Source organism: Arctopsyche grandis, chromosome 2, assembly GCF_051622035.1.
Source record: "Arctopsyche grandis isolate Sample6627 chromosome 2, ASM5162203v2, whole genome shotgun sequence".
Classification (NCBI taxonomy): domain Eukaryota; kingdom Metazoa; phylum Arthropoda; class Insecta; order Trichoptera; family Hydropsychidae; genus Arctopsyche; species Arctopsyche grandis.
In genome coordinates this window covers 10,974,798-10,998,649 of record NC_135356.1, presented here as the reverse complement: position 1 = coordinate 10,998,649, position 23,852 = coordinate 10,974,798, and the positions used below count along the sequence as shown (strand labels likewise).

The following is a 23,852-nucleotide window of genomic DNA, read 5'->3' as shown; positions in this document are numbered from 1 at the left end:
CCCAAAAGTCACTCTCTATAACGGAACATCTGGCAGCCAAAAAATCCATCATACTAACGATAACTATCTTACTAACGAGAACTCGAGTGCCAAATATTCCGTATTCGCGTTTTTCATGGCAAAAATTTTCTTTTGGGCGATCGCAATGTGACTAATAATCCAATTACCGATTAATACAGGTGTATTTGTTTGTACGGGGAAGTAGGTAGTTGCTTCGCCGGAATAAGCCAGGTCGAGCTCCTGAAACTCACTGACATCTGAGGACGATGCGCTGGTTTATATACTCGTTGATTGTGCAACGCGTAGCTCGGCTGGTGAGATCATGTTCTGGAAGATTCCTAAAGGGTCCAAGGTCTTCCTTTGTGTGCTGTGTTTGATGCGTTGTTAGTTGGCTCCTTGGGGGTTCCAGTGTACTCGTAATTGCGTATCTGGAGCGAGTTTATGGTGTCTTTGCCCTAGTTCGGCCTAGGATGTGTAAGACAGGGAAGGTATGTTGACCGTATCCCGGTCTAACGAAACACGTGTTGTGTAGTTTGAAAGAGGATCGTTTATTTTTGTTCAATTGGTACAATGGTTATTGTATGTACGAAGAGGTTTCTTCGGAGAAGTGATCTGTTTGAACTCCAGAGGCTCACTCTGCCGGTGGAGGTTGCTGCGTTGCTTTATAAACGTTTTGGGTTGAAGTGTGTCGTGTGCACATCTTTTGTTCTTGGTACTCGCGCTGCCCTAGTTATGCTGCGAGCGTGGTTTTATGGGTTCATACGCCTGGACGTAGTTCGTGGTTTTTATGGGTTCAGTGAGTTCTTCCTTTGTTTCCCAGATACGTGTATAGAAACACGTGTCGACCTTTTGACGAGGCGAGCGTGTGCCATGCGTTAATGACTTTCCTAGATATGTATGTGTCGCAGTGACCTGATGAGATCATTTCAGTTGTACTATATGCCTACGGATGACTTTCGTGTTCGAGCAGGATGTCATTTGTACAGCTTAAGTTCGATGAGGAAAATAGGTGATATCATCGACCTAGTTTCGTATAGTAAAAGTTGTACTATATTCCTACAACTTGAATGAATCTAAACGTTTTCGTGTAGTGGCAGTACTTTAAATGTCCAATTTGTATTTGAGTTGGATATTAGTTATTGTCGTTTGTTCGAAATGCAAGTGGCAAATATGTCGATCTCGGAATTCGAAATCGTGGATATAAAGAGTTTATTTTTTCATCCAAAGTAATAAATTATTTTCAATATCGTTATATTGTGTGTGGACGACCCCATTCTCAATTAAAAAATACAGTTTTATGTAAAAAACTGTATTTTAAATACAGTTTTTTTAAAAACGGTTTTTTTTCCAGAGGTCCTGGTTTTTTATCATCTCTAGTCATATCCTTTATAGTGTTTACTTTTTTTGTCTTTTACCATATTAATGTTTTATCTCATTATCTATACTAAGCGATTAGGCCCCGTGGACCTATCGGCTTCCGCCGTCTTCCCCATGTATTCTCATAAATAAATAATATATTTTGTAGAAAAACACCTGTTGCTTTGTTGTGTCTTAAATAAAATAGCAGTGAGATTAATTGACATCGTGTCTAGTGATGATTCGCAATAAAGAGCAACAGTTGGTTTTTGTACAAGTCATGCAGTAGTCGACCATTATATGGGTCACTGAAGTATTGATTAAAACATTTGGCCTTCAGTTAATATTTTATCGGCTAGCAACACAGAACTTTTTCACTGTCGGTTTCTCGTCAGCCACAGCTTGTCAGTCTACGACGTCACGATGTGTGCTTTAAAGCTGGACCCCACCATCTGCGAAGCTCTGCGATTGCTGCACTCTTCGAGCAGCGATTCTACCGACCAATTGCGTTCAGCTTTAGATGAGCTGATCGCTAAAATTGATCCATCGCGCACCATGGCCAACGTCTTGCCGAAGAAATATTTGGATATAGGGCGAGAGAAGGAAAAGGAACGCGAAAAGGAGAAAGATAAGGAAATGGATCGGGAAATGGAAAGGGAACGTGAACGTGATTGTGATGAGATTTCCCTGGAGTTGCTGGAATTGGAGCTCACCTGTGCTGTCTGTCGCCATCTAGCCATACAAGAAGGCAGCAAGCTTGTAGAATGCGATTTCTGCCATAAACTCTATCACCAGGTATGTATATATGTATATATATAATATAATATATATATGTAAAAACATCTGATTAAATCTCATGACAAAAGAAACTCAACCTTTGACTTTTCTAGGAGTGTCACAGTCCAATTATAAGCGAGACCGATGCAGAATCTGGCTGGCAGTGTATGACTTGTCTCGACGCTCTAGACTTCGACAATGCGAGCAGCATTAATTCTCCGCTGATGGTGATCGAATGTCCTTCGTCGTCGACTGCCAGCGGTTCGATGTCTCCGGAAAAAGCCAATTCCGTGAGCCCCCCGCCTCAAATCCCGTTGGACGAGCTGCCTACTCCTCCCAAGGTTGTAACACCGACTAAAAACATCATATCGGGCGATCAGCGGCTTCAGATTGTCAAAAAGAAGTCGAACAAGCATCGTGAAAATAAGCGAAAGAATAAAAAATAAACACATTGCAATTTTTGTTTAACGTTCAACTTGTATAATCGTAATGTTACATTTGGCCTCTTGGTGGTATATTCGGTATGTTGAGAAAATTGTGAAATGTAACAAGAAAGGGTAGCTCTGAAATACTACATTCTTTAGATTTAATTTAATTGAATGTTTCAAATTATCTAAAAAAAAAAAAAAAATATCAAAAATTAAATAAGTTTATTTGTGAAATTTACTAAATGTTTAAAATAAATAATTTAATCTCAAAATTGATGTAATATTTAATGTAACAATATGTCCTTACTAAAATGAAATATTTGAATCTCAAATTGATGTATTGTGCTAACTATTATTTATTGTAATGTTATATTCTGAATAATATCAAATATTCTAATCTCAAAATTGATGTAATATTTATTGTAACAATATGTCCTTAATAAAGTAAAATATTTGAATTTCAAATTGATGTATTGTGCTTATTGTTATTTATTGTGTGTTCCACGCTTCTGAGGGATTTCGTAACTACTCCTCGGTGCCTCCACATGCATGCACTAATCTGTCAAAAACTGCAGCCGTCGAGCCTGATCGCTTATATTTCATCGGGAGCAATTCAGTTCGTAGCTTTGAGATAAGATCCATGCACCAGACCTATATTTTCATGTTTCGTTTATATATAAAACATTGCTAATTGTTGAATATGAGTAAATTGAGTAATTGTTGAATATGAGAAGTGAAAAATATGGAATAGTACAAGTGATATTGTTTTGAGTTGCTGACTATCACCGATTAAATTACCAATGTATTGATAAGTAAGTAATATGTATGTACAATAGAACCACGATTATCCGTATTGTTAAAAACAAACACAAAGTTTACGATTTTGCTGCTTTGAAATGCATAACATAAAAATTCTAAAATATATATGTACCTAAATCTAAATTACAGGGACAAAATTAAAAAAAAACCTTTTATGCACAGTAAATACGATGATTTATTATGTTTTCAACACATTATACATAAACATATTCTTGAATATATATTATTTGGTTTGATTTTTAAATGCTTTTTATTATTACGAAATTATGTTCACAATACATCTTATATCTACATATTTTAATATCTACTGATCTACTGATCATTTTCTATTTTACAATTTAATTTTATTTGGTTAGTAATCATAGTATTATATTGTTATGTGGTACGATCTTACAACCTATGTATATACTTATGTATAATACCCTTTAACCTTAAGTTTGAACATCCGTTTCATTTTTAACTACTTATGATGTTATCTTTATTGCTATAGCTGCATTTTGTCCCACGATACGTGTAAACCCTAAAATATTATTATCACTATTTATCTCTATGATAAATTGTGTTTCTACTCATTAATGTCTCGATACTCTCAAAGGATACATAAATCAAATATTAAAACTGTCTTACACATGGATGTTGCTCTGTATCTTAATCACTTTGTTATTTACCAACATTCTGTGATTGGTTAAAACTTATCATGCTCATGTTAGATCTATTGAACCTCACTTGCGATCAAACACTCTAACTGATCACTTGCGATCAAACAGTCTTGTGATTAAACTGCCGACTAGTAACTTGTGATTACTACATAGTTACTTGCGATCAAACAGAGTCTCACAAGGCACTATTGTGATTAAACTGCCTAACTAGCGCTTCGAGACTAGTAACTTGTAATACAAACTTGTACATTAATCTCGTTTATATTTACTGCTAATTAAAGAATATAATCATATGACAAAATCTGTGACTATGTATAATATTCTACACCATCTCCTAGTTGTCCCCGTAACATAAAAATTGGTGGCAGCGGGTGCGGATATAGCTGAACAACTGGACATCACTACTAAAACGAAGGAACAACCGTTGTATAGACAACTTCGAAGTGGACCAGGTGGATTTGCATCCTTTCGAATCTAGCGAAAAATCCAACTACCAGAATCTTCTAAGCGGAGACTTCCGACGTCTAACTGGACAACTGACAAGAAAGCAGACAGTGTGCAGAGCCAATTCACAGTATGCAGAGAGAGCAGATCTACCATAGAATCTTCAAAGGAAACGGTGCAACCTGTGACGGTGACATCGCAAGTCCGTGACGCAGAACTAGCAGCACGTACGAGTACAACTCGAGATCCAAGCAGATCCAGCACTATGTGTATATCATCATCCAGTTTCATCAACAAAAAGGAGAAAGAGCTCAAAAACCTATTTACAATTGAATATATATTATAATATATAGATGACATATAGAAAATGTTTTACAATGTAACAAAGATAAACAAATAATGTTACCGACGATTTATTTATGTAGATGAGATGTAACAAGTTCATTATAAAATGACGAATTCACTTTTAGATACCGTCCATATTAAAGATGAAGTGGAAACGATCCACCTTGAATTTGTTAGACCAGCATACAATGAAATCCATCCCGGCAAAAAGCTTTATGGATAAGCCGTCATCTGATGTGGAACCCACGGGGTTATGTTTGTATTCTTTAGAAAAGATGGACACGATAGAGGAGGGGCAGTAGATGTTAGATATGCGTTCAGCTATATCAGCGGCTTCGAAGAAAAGTGAGTGACTGACTGAGTCATGAATGGATTATATATGTCGCGGTAGGTATGAATGCACACACGTCAAATGTCAAATGTAAAAACGTAAACATTATGTCTGTTTGTGTGAGTGTGTGTGTGAGCTATCGACGCGACACCGGTGGCGAGTACTAGTAATTACGTCAATTCGGATGGGAAACTTAGATATGCGAACAGGCTCCTAAACCACTAAACCGATTACGATGGAACTTTCAGGATTTATTGTACGCGTGTCCGGGAAGATTACTGTGAAAAAAAATCGACCAAAAACGGGAACGGAAACGGGAAAAACGGGAATGAGTATAATTGCAACGCTATAATTTCAAATGTTTTCGCGTCGCTGCCCGCGTCTTTCCCACAAATAGGAACGGGAACGGGAATTACATGCGTTATTGTGGCATTGCAACGCAAGTTGGGTTCAGCTAGTTAATTATATAATTTGATCATAACCTTGATATTTTTGATAATACGCATGAGCAAGCAAGGCGAGCAATAGCTAAGTCATTTCTTGAATAATCTTTTAATTTAATATCTCTATTTTTTCTTATTAATTGTATAATTATATATATACCAGTGGAAACCTATAATTGGTCTTTTGTTATGTCTCTAGCTCTCATAAAAAAAGGGTTCGGTGATTACTAGTCAAATGTGAACCGGTCACAGGACAACCGGTCGCTCTAGATCGGTCACACGTGATCACCCGTCACACTAAAACTGGTCACGAGAAAACTGGTTCAGCTAGTTAATTATATAATTTGAACTTTTATGTATGATCACGTCTATGTTTTAGTTTATTACTACCAGCGGAAACCTATATTTGTTCTTTTGTTATGTATTTTATTATTTGTTCTGTTTTGAAATTAAGACAGAACAAATAATAAAAATAAATATATGGATACCTATCCATACATGTTTGATATGAATAGCGGAACCAATGAAGGTGGGTTTGCGAACCTTGGTCTAGAAACTGTTCATACGTAAGTCTTCTTAAGAAATATTTTTTTACGGAACTCAGTTGAGAAACCCTGAATACGTAGGATTCGAAAACAATATTTTAGGGGAAAATATCGAAAACCAAAGATTCTCATGTAGATATGGCCGAAAATTTCAATAGAGTAAATATTTTCGAAAACGCATTTAAAACTTATTGAAAAATTAAGTTGTGGGACAAAGACTGACTACATGGTACCAAATTTAGACTAAAGATGTCACTAGAAATAAAAAGCAAGTCGAGGGGAGTAGTTGCTGTCAGAGTTGATGGAGTGCAGGGACGATGGAGTGCAGGCTTTGTCTTGGACCAGCTCCGGCCGCATCTTCCGTCTCCATCTTCCAGAGACCAGATCCTCATCCAGAGCGTCTGGAGCAACGCATTCGGACCTGCTGTCAAATTAAGGTCGGTGCTGGTTACAGCTTACAGGTTACAATTACTTATTGTGGTAACTCTTCTCACCGCTTGATCCTACTTTTTTTCCATCTGCAGGTCAAAAGAGGCGATGGGCTGCCAGACAGGGTGTGTCTTTCGTGTAAGACCAGTCTGGAATTGTTGATCAGCTTTCGAAAGGCTTGTTTACGAAACAACGAATCGTCTCCACTGAGGTTAGACGATTGCTCGAAGATCAAGACTGAAGAAGTTTTATTGGAAGATTTCATATGTGACGATGAGCCTTCGCAATCGACAATTCACCGAAAGAATAGTGAAACGTGCTTAAAGTCATTTCCCAGTGAATCTGAACTTATTTTACACAAAAGATCACATCCTGGAGAAAAGCCTTACAAGTGTGACATTTGTCTAAAATCATGTACTAATAAATATAGACTTGTGTCACATTTGAGATCTCACACAGGGGAAAAGCCATACATGTGTAAAATTTGTCTAAAATCATTTACTCAAAAATCTTACCTCGAGAGACATAAAAAATTGCATGCTGGAATAAAGCTACACAAATGTGAAATTTGTTTAAAATCATTTATTCGAAAAGATGCATTTGTGTCACATTTGAGATCTCACACGGGGGAAAGGCCATACAAGTGTGAAATTTGTCTTAAATCATTTACTCAAAAATCTTACCTCGATATTCATAAAAAATTGCATGCTGGGATAAAACCACATAAATGTGAAATTTGTCTAAAGTCATTTATTCAAAAAGCTACACTTGTCGCACATTTAAGAACTCACACAGGGGAAAGGCCATACAAGTGTGAAATTTGTCTGAAATCATTTACTGTAAAATCTTACCTCGAGATACATAAAAAATTGCATGCTGGGATAAAACCACACAAATGTGACATTTGCTTAAAATCATATGTTTGTAGAGCTGAACTTGTGAGACATTTGAGATCTCACACGGGGGAAAAGCCTTACAAGTGTGATATTTGTCTAACATCATTTAGTCATAAATCTAGCCTCGAAACACATAAAAAATTGCATGCTGAAATAAAACCACACAAATGTGACATTTGTTTAAAATCATTTATTCGAAAAGATGCATTTGTGTCACATTTGAGATCTCACACGGGGGAAAGGCCATACAAGTGTGAAATTTGTCTTAAATCATTTACTCAAAAATCTTACCTCGATATTCATAAAAAATTGCATGCTGGGATAAAACCACATAAATGTGAAATTTGTCTAAAGTCATTTATTCAAAAAGCTACACTTGTCGCACATTTAAGAACTCACACAGGGGAAAGGCCATACAAGTGTGAAATTTGTCTGAAATCATTTACTGTAAAATCTTACCTCGAGATACATAAAAAATTGCATGCTGGGATAAAACCACACAAATGTGACATTTGCTTAAAATCATATGTTTGTAGAGCTGAACTTGTGAGACATTTGAAATCTCACACAGGAGAAAAGCCATACAAGTGTGAAATTTGTCTGAAATCATTTACTGTAAAATCTTACCTCGATAGTCATAAAAAATTGCATGCCGGGATAAAACCACATACATGTGAAATTTGTCTGAAATCATTTACTTACAAATCTAACCTCGAAGCACATAAAAAATTGCATGCCGAGATAAAACCACACAAATGTGACATTTGTGTAAAATCATTTATTTCTAAAAGTCAACTTGTGTTACATTTGAGATCTCACACGGGGGAAGAGCATTACAAGTGTGAAATTTGTCTGAAATCATTTACTCAAAAATTTCACCTCGATAAACACAAAAAATTGCATGCTGGAATAAATCTACACAAATGTGAAATTTGTTTAAAATCATTTACTGAAAAATCTAATCTCCAGAATCATAACAAATTGCATGCTGGAATAAATCTATACAAATGTGAAATTTGTTTAAAATCATATGTTCTGAAAGATAAACTTGTGAGACATTTGAGATCTCACACGGGGGAAAGGCCATACAAGTGTGAAATTTGTCTGAAATCATTTACTGTAAAATCTTACCTCAATAAACATAAAAAATTGCATGCTGCGATAAAACCACACACATGTGACATTTGTTTAAAATCATTTATTCGAAAAGATGCATTTGTGTCACATTTGAGATCTCACACGGGGGAAAGGCCATACAAGTGTGAAATTTGTCTGAAATCATTTACTGTAAAATCTTACCTCAATAAACATAAAAAATTGCATGCTGCGATAAAACCACACAAATGTGACATTTGTTTAAAATCATATGTTTGTAAAAATGAACTTGTGAGACATTTGAGATCTCACACAGGAGAAAAGCCATACAAGTGTGAAATTTGTCTAAAATCATTTTCTCAAAAATCTAACCACGAGCAACATAAAAAATTGCATGCTGAAATAAAACTACACAAATGTGACATTTGCTTAAAATCGTTTAGTTATAAAAGTGGACTTGTGTCACATTTGAGATTTCACACGGGGGAAAAGCCTTACAAGTGTGAAATTTGTCTGAAATCTTTTAGCGAAAAATCTAGTCTCAAGAACCATAAAAAATTGCATGCTGAAATAAAACCACACAAATGTGACATTTGTCTAAAATCATTTATTCGAAAAGCTACACTTGTCGCACATTTAAGAACTCACACAGGGGAAAGGCCATACAAGTGTGAAATTTGTCTGAAATCATTTACGGGAAAATCTAGTCTCAAGAACCATAAAAAATTGCATGCTGGAATAAAACCACACAAATGTGACATTTGTTTAAAATCGTTTATTTATAAAAGAAGTCTTGTGATACATTTGAGATCTCACACGGGGAAAACGTCTTACAAGTGTGAAATTTGTCTAAAATCATATACTAAAAAATCTTATTTTGAGAAACATAAAAAATTGCATGCTGGTTAAAACCATACAAATGTGAAATTTGTTTAAAATCATTACTCGAAAATCTATCCTATGGTCACATAATAAATTACATACTAGGATAAATATAAAAAAAATTGTTACGATATAAATACTGTTAATATTCTTAAATTTTGGCTACATGCGTGCTATGATGTTTCTGGCGCCTCCCTCATTGCAGTTTATTTAAATAATTTTAAGAGAAATAATAATTGAAAATTAAATACACATATATTATTTGGCTTACTTGTTTTCATTTATTTTATATGTAATAATTTTTATTTATTGGATGAAATTGTGATAATTTTGGTAAACAAACTTCATCATCCTAAGCCAGAGGTCGGCAAACCGCGGATCTTTTTCTAAAGTACTCTAAAACAGGTCTGGGCAAACTTTTTGGATGAAGGGCCATTAGAAATTAAAAATGAGTGGCGGGCCGCAAGTAAAATACTATTTTTAGATATTTATTTATTTATTTATTTAACATATTAGCCACAGTGACATTACAGAGATCTCCAACGCGTCGCTGTGGCCGGTCATTCAGTAATAATAACATGATAACGGTAATAATAACTTATAATAATAACAATATTAACACAACATCATTATTATACATTATTCATTATCGTTAAAGGAATTAAAACATAATTCTTTTTTAGTTAAAACAAAAGAGTAATTTAATTTGACGAATGAAATTGTTTTAGAGTTCGTTCGAAGAGAAATAAAAATTGGTTCAGTATGTGTGTTCGTATGTACATATATCCTCAGTTTGGCTGCGGCTGTCAAGGCGAATCCACGCCTTTTTTGCTATTTTTTAGAGACGTGGCTTTAAGTGACAGTGTGGTTACGAAGTTCCCGAGATTTTCCCGAAATTATAAATAATAAATGTTAATTATTTTAATAAGTTAAGTTATTCACAATAGTTCGACCGTATATCGTATTATATATCTACTTTTTTAAAAACACTTTAGATAAATGGAGAGACATAGCCAAGCAAAACAGTTAATAATAAATGCTTGTTAATTGGACTATTCGTCACATTGGGGTGGTCACAAAGACAATTTTTGCCATGAAAATCGCGAATACACAATATTTAGCAATCAAGTTCTCGTTATTATGATAGTTATCGTTAGTATGATGCACTTTTCGGCTGCCAGATGTTCCGTTATAGAGATTTTAGTGACTTTGTGACGAGTAATTTGTGACCAGTAATCACCGAACCAAATGCTTACATGTGGTGTGCACTTACACAAAGATCTAATTCTTCGACGATTCCTCTCATTGATATAGATTTATGCAGGAGCCCCAAAAGTTTCCAAATGTTCATTAAGAAAAATTATCAAAGAGAACATGTCTATCTTCTCCAACAGCAAAAAAAAAAATAGAGAAACCCAAAATCCTATGTAGACGGTTTTGACGAAGACGTCATTAGGCGTACTTTCAACAACTTTCATGTGACCGAAAAAAATTTGCCAACGCTTTCTCGAATATTAAAAAAATTAAAACAATGCATAGGGTTTACAGGCAAGCGCAATACTCTTCATAAGCTTTTGTAAAAAATTGGATTCCACTGGGAAAAAAATGTGCGATAACAGGAAATTGTTATGTGAGAAAATGTGCATTTTTTTATAAAAGGATCACATTTTAAGGTCGATAGCTCGATTTACGTAGAGCAGAAGGAAGACCAATCGTGTATACCGATGAACCATACATACATTCAGCACACGTTAAGTCAATGGCGTGGGGAGATTCTTCGGGAAGTGGCATCCAAAGGAGCGAGGTTTATAATTGTACACGCAGATACAGAACGAGGCTTTATTCCAAATACCCTTTTCATCTATAAGGCTCACCAAAGAACCGGAGACTATCACTATGACATGAACTTCGACAATTATATGAAATGGTGAACCGAGAAATTGATTCCAAATTTGGAACCGAATTCTGTTGTGGTGATAGATAATGCTTCTTATCGAAATAAGATTCTTGACGCAGCGCCGACTTCAAATTTCAAAAAAAACATAATGAAGCAGTGGTTGACGAAAAAAATATTTATTTCGACCAGCAAAGATAATACTTTATAATAACTATTTTTTTTTTATATTTGTTGCATTTGAACGGTTGTTGCACGTGAGTGCTATAGTATTAAGAGTTGGTACCCCAACTGCCGGCCAGTCCGGCTGAACGCTGATTGGTCGAGAGCCAGTGGGCCAGAGTCATGTATCATACTCGTTACGAGATAGTGCGTACGCGCACGCGTGTATACTTTAATGTACTATAAACGTGCATTGATGAACCAAGATCGCCTTTAACTATCTCTCCTGCAATCCACCCTATATCTCAACCTCTACAGTATTTGTACTTTTTTGGATTTTAAATTGCATTTGTTTTTTTTTTATATATTGTATTTATAAAATGCAATAAATCTAAAAAATAAAGTTACTTCATTAGTTTCATTTTTGAGAAAAACTTTAAAAAATTAATTGCATATAAGCGACGCATACCTTGCAGTCAACCGGTAGTTTCCAATACTGAAGCAATTTTTCTTTCTCGGCGATCGAACTCTACATCTTTAACAGTTTTTTAATTTTCGGAGAAAATTTTGTAGTTGAAATTCTTAAAAATGCTGAAATTCTTAAAAATTTTTCATCTGATGCTTGATTGTAAAGAATTTTTATTGATATTCATGATTGAAAATGTTTGTTTACATTGATCAAAAAACCACCAGTTTGTCGAATTTTTACAAACCTCCTTTATGTTTCACATTAAGACGTCTTTTTTATTCCGTATTAAGGGTGTTGTAAAATCTTTCAAATTTCTTCATGACGATGTAATTCCCTTAAATCAGCATCCCACTGTAAATATATAATCTTAATTTATATCCCGTTCCTTATTAAAATTACTTAGTCTTTAAGAACATTGAAATAATACGGTTTTTATATTACTTTGATTTTTATTTTTACCTTTATATACTTCTTGAGAACGTGACTTAATGCTCTGCATATGGAAATAACAGCTTCACTTATAGTAGACGTCGAAAGAAAACTGGAATATCTCAAGCACGTGAAACTACTGCCAGTTGCAAGGTACCGTAATGTTACGGTAAGTTTCTCCCTCGGTGTATATTAGCAATGAATCAAACAAATCTTCACTCATTCTAAAAAGGTTCTGGTTATCGTTCATGACATCGCCTAGAACCATTTCTTCAGCGATATTCAAGTGTGAATATCGATTCTTCTGAAGCAATGAAGCATCCACTGCTTAATCCACCGCCTTTTACTTTTGGGCGTCCTCAACGCATCCTCGAGTATGATCGCCAAAGCCGCTTTTCTTCTCATGTCCATGTCCATCTTTCGCAAAGTAATGTAGGCATATAGTAAAACTCATGCTATATGATCTTATGGGGGATGAACGAATGAGACGACTGGCATGTTAATGCACGTGTTTATTATATGACAGCTGAAGACAGAGTGAGTAGTGGCTCTCCGAACCCAGCCGGGTTGGTCCCCACTCGCAGGAAGGCAACCAAACTCGACCATGTCGTATAAGCGAGCCGCCACAATCTCATCAGGCCACTGCGGCACATATCCAGAAAAGTAGATCGCCTCATAAAGAGGTCGGTGCACCGTAGACACACGGCGCACGACCCCATTACCCCACGAACGACGTCCAGGCGCACGAACCCATAAAAACCACGAGTACCAAAAACAAAGCTTCTGCGCTCAACACGTGTCACAAGTACACGTGCCCGAAACCAGGTCATTGCACGTCTCGAGAACAAAGACACGACACGTGTCCTGGAAATGTATATAAAGCAACGCAGCAACTCTAGCCAGCAGAGTGAGCCTTTAGAGTTCAACTATATCACATCTCCGAAGAAACTTCTTCGTACATACAATAAAGCCCGCTCCACAATCTCGGCAAAACTATACGAGAATAGCCAAATACGAGAGTGAAGTGAACATATTCGTTAAGTCCCGCCTATATTCGTGCGGTCTCCATTTCGTGGCGGTATTTTGGACCCGAATCAAAGGGCTCTCGTGTAGTTTTGTGTTCGCACGAGACCTTCCCTCCACACTCCCGTCGCGTCAGTCGGCCGCCAGTAACCGCACTGCGCGCTCGTCGATTTTATTAACAAAAATGCCTACGAATTGGACGCACGATCTCGAACTAACATTTATGGAAATATACCAGTGTCATCCTATTATCGGGACCATAAAGACAGAAACAAAGTACACGATGCGTGGAATAAAATAAGTGAAATAATGAATATACCTCTCAAAGAATTGAAAAGCAAGAAAGACTCCCTTATGACAACTTATAGGATACAAAAGCGAAGAATAAAAGCATCGGAACATTCAGGCGCCGGCACTGATGATATATGTATATACGCCGATATGGTTCGCTTTTAGCGTGATGGATTCTTTTTTGGGGGATATCATGGATGGCAACAGTAATAAAACATTCCAACCTCTCTTAATAACTATTTTTTCTCGAATTAATAAAAAATTGTAATATGCTATTGCACATAATGCTACAGCGACAGACGTTTCTAACACGTCCATCTTGTATGACTACCGAACAGACAAATGCGCGAGCGAGAATGTGGTGAGCTACTTTCAGTCTCGTGTTGTTTCGGCGAGACCCGAGACCGAGAGTCTCGACGAGAATGTGGAGCCCGCTTAACCATTGTACCAATTGAACAAAAATAAACGATCCTCTTTCAAACCACACAACATGTGTTTGGTTGGGCCGGGATACGGTCAACATACCTTCCCTGCCTTACAGTAGTCTCGCGCGTACCCTTCTAAGCGCGAAAAATAAACAGCTTACGCAGAAATTACAGATCGATTATACTTATTACAAAGTTGTATTAATTTATTTGAACTCTTAAAGGTCTGTTCATACCTATCCAGCACGACCCGTATCCTGCAAGTGTTATGCTGCGTACGGACCAAACCAACGACGATTTTGGTCCAACGTTTTAACCAGCAGGATAAAACCAGTAGCGTACAAAATATCGAAATAAAAATTAAATTTAAAAATTGAAATTAAAAATATTATTATTATATTAAAATTTAATTCAAATATCAAAATAAAATTATAATCAATATATTAAAATTAAAATAAAATATTGAAAGTTAAAACAGAACATGCCCAATTTAAATAAATTTTCGAGATTGACCTAAAATTAGATCATCAACAATCACATACAGGTAATCCTCGACTTTTGTTTGTCGAAGATGTTTTGACTTACGAAGATACGCACTAAGATCGAAAAAAAAATCAAAGAATTATTATTTTTAGTTCCCCGTAATGCGCAGTTACTGAGAATATCTCATGTATAAGTATGGGTGACCGAGCGATGGTCCCAACCCGGTATGTTGTCGGTTTATCAAACGAAATTTTTTTAGTCTTCAATTGTTTCTCTCGTCGAAATAAATCAATTAATTAAATCATTTCAGAGGTAAATTTTATCGGATAATGTGTGATTATTAATTTTATTTCGACGAAAGAAAAAAAACCCTTTGACAAATCACCGACATCCGACACCGCGTTTTTTTATGAATTGTTTTTTGTTATCGATCGTTGACGGTAGAAATACAGTAGCATCTCGTGACGACTTTAACAATATTTTTTTTTTCGCTCGTAAGCAGAGAAATTATAATATTTCTCTGGTTTTAAATGCGCATCGTCGTAATTCAAAACATTGTTGTAATTCAAAACATCAACGATGATCTAATTTTAGCTCAATCTCGCTCTTTAGCTTGATTTTGATATTTAATTTCAATTTTAAAATTTAATTTTTATTTCGATATTTTGTACGCTACTGCTGGTTAAAAAGTTGGCCCAAAATCGTCGTTGGTTTAGTCCGTAAGCACCATTATGCAAGTGCGGATAGTATTCTTTGGTACATTCTACATATATGGACGCGCATGAATGCATAAATGCGCATGCGCGAATGGAGTATGAATACGTCCATATAATGTACCAAAAAATACTATCCGCACTTGCATGACACCTGCAGGATATAGGTCGTGCTGGATAGGTATGAACAGACCTTAAAACAGATACTTTGTACATAAAAATAATTTAGGTTTTTGTTGGTGTCAATTGACGTTTGTGTGCCTAACCTCATTTTTGTTAAGCTGAACCCCCCAGGTACTAGCAGTAAACCAAGGTGCAACGGCAGTAAACGAGGTATAAATCGCGGGTGCTAACGCACTCATAATGGCGCTATTTACCGGCGATATGTACGAAATTTTCCATATCCAGTTCCCATATTGCAACCTATGGTTGATATTTGGGAACTGGTTATGGCAAATTTCGTAAATATCGGTGTAGATATCGCTAGTGTAAACGGTGCCACGCGTACTATTCACGGTATTACTAGACCTAGAAATATCGTTCGTTGGGTAAGCGGACTACTAGTCAAATGTGAACCTGTCACAGGACAACTGGTCGCTCTAGATCGGTCACTCGTGATCATCCGTCACGCTAAAACTGGTCACGAGAAAACTAGTCACACGCTAAAACTGGTCATACCCAAAAATTTAAAATTGGTCACAAACCAAAATATTCTCAAATACTTTTTATTTACGAAATTTTTATTACTATCGACTAGACATATGTTCGAGCCAAAGACCCTCGTGGCCGTCGTTGTGGTCTTCGCGAGGAGTTCGCGGGCATCTGTCAGCTCATCTGACGCACTCTAGCCACGCCGAGAAGGTTGGCAATCACTTTTGCGTTCATTTCACTTTGACAGTTCGAATGTCAAATCACTAATCTTAATTCACCGCGGTAAATGTACCGCGGGAGGTCTATGAAAACACTGATTGTGTTAGTAAGAGGATCCTTTATTTATGTTCACTTGTTACAATAGTAATTATATGTATCTTTTTGTCCCTTGGCCAGTTTTTTCGTGACCAGTTTTAGCGTGTGACCAATTTTCTCGTGACCAGTTTTAGCGTGTGACTTATTTTCTCGTGACCAGCTTTAGCGTGTAACCAGTTTTCTCGTGACCAGTTTTCTCGCGACCAGTTTTCTCGCGACCAGTTTTAGCGTGTGACCAGTGTTCTCGTGACCAATTTTAGCGTGTGACCAGTTTTAGCGTGACAGATGATCACGAGTGACCGATCTAGAGCGACCAGTTGTCCTGTGACAGGTTCACATATGACTAGTAATCACCGAACCGTTCGTTGATATTGTTGCGTCGGGGTGGGTGGAGGATCCAAGTAAAAGGCCAACAGTCGTTTCACAGCATTTATTGATGATTCAGGAGATACACGTATTGCCACTGCTCAGTCCAGAATCAATTATATCGCCTACGTACCGCCTTATAAAGGGTAGATCTCTCAGGACGCCTAATCTGTTTACCTGTTGTATAGTCACGTATTCGGATATGTATTTCCAAGAGATTGGGTTTTCCCATACCGATTCTGAGAAATAACTAATAACGGTCATTGTTTAGCCTAAATGCACTTAGAGTCCAGATATAATCTTTGGAAGTAAGTGCATGCATTTAGTTAACCGATAACAGATATCTGTTGGTCTAAGTACAATTCGCTCAATCCACGGGGTACGTAACATTGCCTCCCTCTTAGGTTAAATCGTCCCGATTGACCAACAAATCATAACTGATAAATCTACAGCAGTTGCATTTATCTCCGATATCAGTCACAGTTACATTTACAATTACAGCCGTTATCTTTACAGCTACAATGGAAACAATGACATTTAAATTCTACTACCGTTACCTTTACAATTCTAATTCTGTTACAGTTAGATTAACGTCACCTTTACAATTGAAACAATTACATTAAACCTTCGTTAAACTTCAATTTACGTCACCTTTACAATGTAAACAAAAACATTTAAAATTTCGTTACACTACGATTTACGTCACCTTTACAATGAAAACAATTACATTAAACTTTCGTTACACTTCAATTTACGTCACCTTGACATTGGAAACAATTACATTAAACTTTCATTACACTTCACTTTACGTCACCTTTACAATGGAAACAATTGCATTAAACTTTCGTTACATTTCAATTTACGTCACCTTTACAATGGAAACAATTACAGTGAACTTTCTAATCCCCTAAAATTAGTCATCCGATGTTTTACATTTGGAAATCATTATTTGTTAGCTCTTCGGTCCAAAATTTCTCACGTGTTTGGTCCATGTTGCTCGTATCACCAAAGTCCAAATTTGCTATGGCAGCCCCGTATTCCTGTCATGTGGCCCAGCATCCTGCTGCAGACCAACGTTCAACCCAGAACGTGCTCCAAAGCCATGTCCCACAAGAATCGCTCCTATCTTCACAAAAGTGACTTGGTCCATTGCTCTCGTGTCACCATCGTCCAAATTTGCTACGGTGGCCTAGTGTTCCTCTGTCATGTGGCCCAGCATCCTGCTGCAGACCAGCGTTCAACCCAGAACGTGCTCCAAAGCCATGTCCCACAAGAATCGCCACCATCCTCACTAAAGTGACGGTTGACCCTGGAAAATGTGCACCCCTCAGTCTGCCACTCTGTTGGTGGTGCTTCTTTTCCGTTCCCTTGACCCTGGAAAATGTGCACACCTCAGTCTGCCACTCTGCTGGTTGTGTTTCTTTTCCGTTCCATTGACCTTGGTAAATGTGCACCCAACAGTCTGCCACTCTGTTGAATGTGCTTCTTTTCCGTTCCATTGACCCAACTGAAATCCATTTCTTTCTGATGTATTTTCCCGTTACATCTGCGAGATGATCTAATCACTGCTGCAACTGTCCATGTATTTTTTCAGGTACTCGTGTTTCCACTAGTTTCCAACTAGATTTTTTTTCGATGTTGACGTATATCAATTGTTCCGCTCTCTCTCGTTGAAGTCGCGATCTGGCGTTTCTTCGGTTTCAAATGCCCTCACGTGGTTGATCCAAGTCGCTCGTTTCAATCCGTTTACTTTCATACTCTCTGCGAGACGACACCTGTGACATAACAGGTGGTTAACTAGTTTCCAATTAGACTCGTTTCCAACTAGTTTTTTTTTCCAGTTTGTTGACATCTGCCGTCAACAAACAGTTGAAGGGAATAGTGGCTTGTAATCGACATCTCTCAGTTGTAGTCGATCTCCGCTCCTCTTCTGACGACGATGCTTTCCCGTGGATCGTCGTCCCCAATAGCCGCTAATTCTTGGTTCTTGCGGCGTAAGTGGACCGGTGAACTGCCCTCGTCCCGGTCGCCCTTTGGATGACTCTGCAATTGCCGGATGCTGCTCTCCGATGTTGCCCTTGACAACGCCTCAAGTTGTCCTCTCCCGGCAGCACTTGTACGAAACCTCCCGTTTCGTAACCTCCTTCCGTCATCCCGATGAATTCTTGCTCCTCCGCATTCCTGATCTCCGCTCCTCTTCTGACGACGATGCTTTCCCGTGGATCGTCGTCCCCAACAGCCGCTAATTCTTGGTAATTGCAGCGAAAGTGGACCGGTGAACTGCACTCGTCCCGGTCGCCCTTTGGATGACTCTGCAATTGCCGGATGCTGCTCTCCGATGTTGCCCTTGACAACGCCTCAAGATGTCCTCTCCCGGCAGCACTTGTACGAAACCTCCCGTTTCGTAACCTCCTTCCGTCATCCCGATGACTTCTTGGCGGCCACCGCCGATAATGTCAAAGTCAAGTTGCAGTGATAACTGCAATTCAACAACCGAATATGTGATGACCGATTCTGTGTTTTGCAGTGAAAACTGCATTTTTTTAATTCGTGTCTCCATGGCTCGAACTCTCTCCTACAGCTCCCGAGGATGGCTTCGCTGTAGCTTCTCTTCCTTCGCTGGTGACTTTGTTCCACGGCCCATCTTGGATCCCACTTCTGACGACCAGTGTTGCGTAGGGGTGGGTGGAGGATCCAAGTAAAAGGCCAACAGTCGTTTCACAGCATTTATTGATGATTCAGGAGATACACGTATTGCCACTGCTCAGTCCAGAATCAATTATATCGCCTACGTACCGCCTTATAAAGGGTAGATCTCTCAGGACGCCTAATCTGTTTACCTGTTGTATAGTCACGTATTCGGATATGTATTTCCAAGAGATTGGGTCTTCCCATACCGATTCTGAGAAATAACTAATAACGGTCATTGTTTAGCCTAAATGCACTTAGAGTCCAGATATAATCTTTGGAAGTAAGTGCATGCATTTAGTTAACCGATAACAGATATCCGTTGGTCTAAGTACAATTCGCTCAATCCACGGCGTACGTAACAATATCTTATGTGTTTGACGCGGCCATTTAGACCAAATATGCCACTGAAAAAAAACAGCAAGGCGTGGCAAGTGGTTGCTGTCAGAGTTGATGGAGTGCAGAGACGATGGAGTGCAGGCTTTGTCTTGGACCAGCTCCGGCCGCATCTTCCGTCTCCATCTTCCAGAGACCAGATCCTCATCCAGAGCGTCTGGAGCAACGCATTCGGACCTGCTGTCAAATTCAGGTCGGTGCTGGTTACAGCTTACAGGTTACAATTACTTATTGTGGTTTACTCTTCTCACCGCTTGATCCTACTATTTTTCCATCTGCAGGTCAAAAGAGGCGATGGATTGCCAGACAGGGTGTGTCTTTCGTGTAAGACCAGTCTGGAATTGTTGATCAGCTTTCGAAAGGCTTGTTTTCGAAACAACGAATCGTCTCAACTGAGGTTAGACGATTGCTTGAAGATCAAGACTGAAGAAGTTTTATTGGAAGATTTCATATGGGACGATGAGTCTTCGCAATCGACAATTCACCTTAAAAATAGTGAAACGTGCTTAAAGTCATTTCCCAGTGAATCTGAACTTATTTTACACCAAAAATCACATCCTGTAGAAAAGCTGTTCAAATGTGATATTTGTTTAAAATCATTTATTCGAAAAAATGGACTTGTGTCACATTTGAGATCTCACAAGGGGGGAAATAATAAATTTCATGATGGGATAAAACCACATAAATGTGACATTTGTTTAAAATCATGTATTTCTAACAGTAAACTTGTGAGACATTTGAGATCTCACACGGGGGAAAAGCCTTACAAGTGTGAAATTTGTCTAAAATCATTTACTGAAAAATCTAACCTCCAGGTACATAAAAAATTGCATGCTGGGATCAAACCACACAAATGTAACATTTGTTCAAAATCATATGTTCGTAAAGATGAACTTGTGAGACATTTGAGATCTCACACGGGGGAAAAGCCATACAAGTGTGAAATTTGTCAAAAATCATTTAATCATAAATCTAGCCTCGAAGCACATATAAAAATTCATGCTGGGATAAAACTACACAAATGTGATATTTGTTTAAAATCATTTATTCGAAAAGATAAACTTGTGATACATTTGAGATCTTACAAGGGGGTAAATAATAAATTTCATGATGGGATAAAACCACATAAATGTGACATTTGTTCAAAATTATGTATTTCTAAAAGTAAACTTATGAGACATTTGAGATCTCACACGGGGGAAAAGTCATACAAGTGTGAAATTTGTCTGAAATCATTTACTGATAAATCTACTCTCGAGAAACATAAAAAATTGCATGCTGGAATAAAACCACACAAATGTGACATTTGTTTAAAATCATATGTTTGTAAATATGATCTTGTGAGTCATTTGAGATCTCACACAGGAGAAAAGCCATACAAGTGTGAAATTTGTCTGAAATCATTAAGTCATAAATCTAGCTTCGAAGCACATTTAAAAATTCATTCTGGGATAAAACTACACAAATGTGATATTTGTTTAAAATCATTTATTCGAAAAGATAAACTTGTGATACATTTGAGATCTCACACGGGGAAAACGTCTTACAAGTGTGAAATTTGTCTAAAATCATATACTAAAAAATCTTATTTTGAGAAACATAAAAAATTGCATGCTGGTTAAAACCACACAAATGTGAAATTTGTTTAAAATCATTACTCGAAAATCTATCCTATGGTCACATAATAAATTACATACTAGGATAAATATAAAAAAAATTGTTATCATATAAATACTGTTAATATTCTTACATTTTGACTATATGCGTGCCACGATGTTTCTGGCGCTCCCCTCATTGCAGTTTATTTAAATAATTTTAAGAGCAATAATAATTGAAAAATACACAGATATATTATTTGGCTTACTTGTTTTATATGTAATAATTTTAATTTATTGGATGAAATTGTGATAGTTTTGGTAAACAAAGTTTTGATAAACATCCTAAGCCAGAGGTCGGCAAACCGCGACTCTTTTTTTTTCTAAAGTACTCTAAAAGAGGCCTGGGCAAACTTTTTGGATGAAGAAATTTAGAAATTAGAAACATTAGAAATTCACATTTCCATTGAATTATTTACTTTTAAATTAAAATAACATTATAATGTATGTAATGTTAATATGACATAAATGGCAATTAATACATAATGTTTATAAAAATAATCATGTTTTTTATTTGTTTTTCTTATAATTTTTTACTGTGGTAAAGGGGGCGATTCTTTCAATATGGTTAAGAAACACTGATGTACATTATAGATGTTCGAACCAAAAGCCCTCGTGGCTGTGGCCGTTGGTTGTGGGAGCTCAGGAGCTCGGTTTTGGATTTGTTATCGCACTAAAGATATATTAAAGACATTGGGGTGGTCACAAAGACAATTTTTGCCATGAAAATCGCGAATACACAATATTTGGCAATCAAGTTCTCGTTACTATGATAGTTATCGTTAGTATGATGGACTTTTCGGCTGCCAGATGTTCCGTTATAGAGATTTTAGTGACTTTGTGACCAGTAATCACCGAACCCTGAAAAACACCGTTCTAGCTCAGAGGTAGTTGAAGTTATAAGCAGAATTTGAATAAGTTTTGTTATTTCCACACGAACTTTGTATAAATTGATTGCAAAAATAAGTTTTAAAAATATTAATACTATGCATTCCTTTCCTTGAGTAAAACCCTTCTAATTCAGTTTGAAATTTTTCTTTATCTAGCATTCGATATGATTCAACGGTTAGTAGTAGATCTTCCATTGGCATTTTCTTTCAGTAATTATCAAAATTTTCTTTATTAAATAATTTCACAGCTTTTACTTGATTAGAAAAAGTATATTTTTCATTTATATCCTTAATAATAACATCGCACATATTTTTGGCTTCTATAATATGTGCGATAATATATGCATATAATATTGTTACGTACGCCGCGGATTAAGTGAATAGAATCCCAGAAACTATGTGACCGTTCAAGGGTTACCTGTTAACGGATTAACTAAGTGCTTGCACTTAGGATCAACGGATATCTATTAACGGATTAACTAAGTGCTTGCACTTACTTCCAGGATTATATCTGGACTCTAAGTGCATTTAGGCTAAACAATGACCGTTGTTAGTCCTTTCTCAGAATCGGTACGGGGAGAGAAAGTATAGCCAGCGCTGTTCCATTAGCAGTTATCACTACTAAAGTCTAACAACTTTTGAGAATTTTTCAGCATTTGCTCTTTTGAAAGATTTCTGGGGAACATAAATCCAAAATATATAGTGACTGCCGATTCTCATGCCGAACGCTTAGCTCTCACTAATGTTGTTAAGGATTTGGAGATGGATCTATGATTGGAGTTTTAATAGTGGATAGACAGATATTATATAGATTATTTAAAAATATAATTATTTCCAACTCATCCCATCTCATGAAGCAGAAATAAACTTTATTATATTTAATAGTTCAGAGGTATGCAGAAAATACTTAGACTGGCTTAAACTTTTGTTTTCCATAAAAATATTGTTTATTTATAGTTCCAAACTGACTAAAATTTCACGATTAGATTATAACCTTGTTTTCACATTGTTCTACAAGAACTTAAAATTGATACATAAATTTTTTTGTATATATGTATGTATCTTCATATTTTTTAAATTATGTATATATGTTTTTACCTTTTCTAAATAATTAATGTTTTACATACATATATTGTTTGTTTATAATGTTTTACCTTTATTACTTATTTATATTGTTAAAAGCAATTTTTCTTAAGATGTGTAATTCTCTGTTATTCTCATAATTACATATATGACTTAAATATTAATCAGCTAATCACTCACCATATAAAGTTTATCTCTTTTAATTCAAATAATTTAATAGTTCTAATCATTGTCTTTTACCTATTCTCTTGCGAAAAGTCCATTATCGATATTGTGTCTTAAAACTCATGAAAAGAATTCACCGAAGAACGGAGACATCTGATTTTTTTTTATTTGGTGATTCTTCAATGATTCAATGTTGAAATCACTTATTTCATGTGTCTTTTTTGTGTTTTACATTAATGAATATATATTTTTTGTTACGATTGTTTTAAATGTTATTAAAATTATGTTTTAATGCTTTTATATGA

The 23,852-nt window shown here is 36.5% G+C and overlaps 4 protein-coding genes across 6 annotated transcripts; 3 read left to right on the top strand and 1 right to left on the bottom strand.

Moving 5' to 3' along the window:
- Window positions 1-1,700: 1,700 nt before the first annotated feature.
- On the top strand, window positions 1,701-3,029 carry LOC143922707 (integrator complex subunit 12-like). Its single transcript, XM_077446035.1, has 2 exons — window positions 1,701-2,151; window positions 2,247-3,029. Exons 1-2 carry the CDS (start codon window positions 1,780-1,782, stop codon window positions 2,577-2,579), a joined length of 705 nt encoding a protein of 234 aa, XP_077302161.1. The 5' UTR covers window positions 1,701-1,779; the 3' UTR covers window positions 2,580-3,029.
- Window positions 3,030-3,534: 505 nt separating this feature from the next.
- On the bottom strand, window positions 3,535-5,324 carry LOC143922648 (uncharacterized). Of its 2 annotated transcripts, none has more exons than XM_077445983.1 (2): window positions 4,890-5,324; window positions 3,535-4,802 (listed from the first exon to the last, which is right to left on the bottom strand). In XM_077445983.1, the coding sequence occupies exon 2, from the start codon at window positions 4,772-4,774 to the stop codon at window positions 4,514-4,516; it is 261 nt and encodes an 86-aa protein (XP_077302109.1). In that variant the 5' UTR covers window positions 4,775-4,802; window positions 4,890-5,324; the 3' UTR covers window positions 3,535-4,513. The 2 variants fall into 2 exon arrangements, with proteins under 2 accessions (XP_077302109.1, XP_077302106.1); XM_077445980.1 differs by having other exon boundaries at window positions 4,894-5,321.
- Window positions 5,325-6,387: 1,063 nt separating this feature from the next.
- LOC143921970 (uncharacterized) lies at window positions 6,388-9,718 on the top strand. 2 transcript variants are annotated; one of them, XM_077445280.1, is made up of 3 exons: window positions 6,388-6,584; window positions 6,672-8,817; window positions 8,986-9,718. In XM_077445280.1, exons 1-3 carry the CDS (start codon window positions 6,465-6,467, stop codon window positions 9,474-9,476), a joined length of 2,757 nt encoding a protein of 918 aa, XP_077301406.1. In that variant the 5' UTR covers window positions 6,388-6,464; the 3' UTR covers window positions 9,477-9,718. The 2 variants fall into 2 exon arrangements, with proteins under 2 accessions (XP_077301406.1, XP_077301399.1); XM_077445273.1 differs by having other exon boundaries at window positions 6,672-9,718.
- A 9,899-nt stretch (window positions 9,719-19,617) lies between these two features.
- On the top strand, window positions 19,618-21,903 carry LOC143922206 (uncharacterized). Its single transcript, XM_077445429.1, has 2 exons — window positions 19,618-19,947; window positions 20,036-21,903. Exons 1-2 carry the CDS (start codon window positions 19,828-19,830, stop codon window positions 21,374-21,376), a joined length of 1,461 nt encoding a protein of 486 aa, XP_077301555.1. The 5' UTR covers window positions 19,618-19,827; the 3' UTR covers window positions 21,377-21,903.
- Window positions 21,904-23,852: the final 1,949 nt, after the last annotated feature.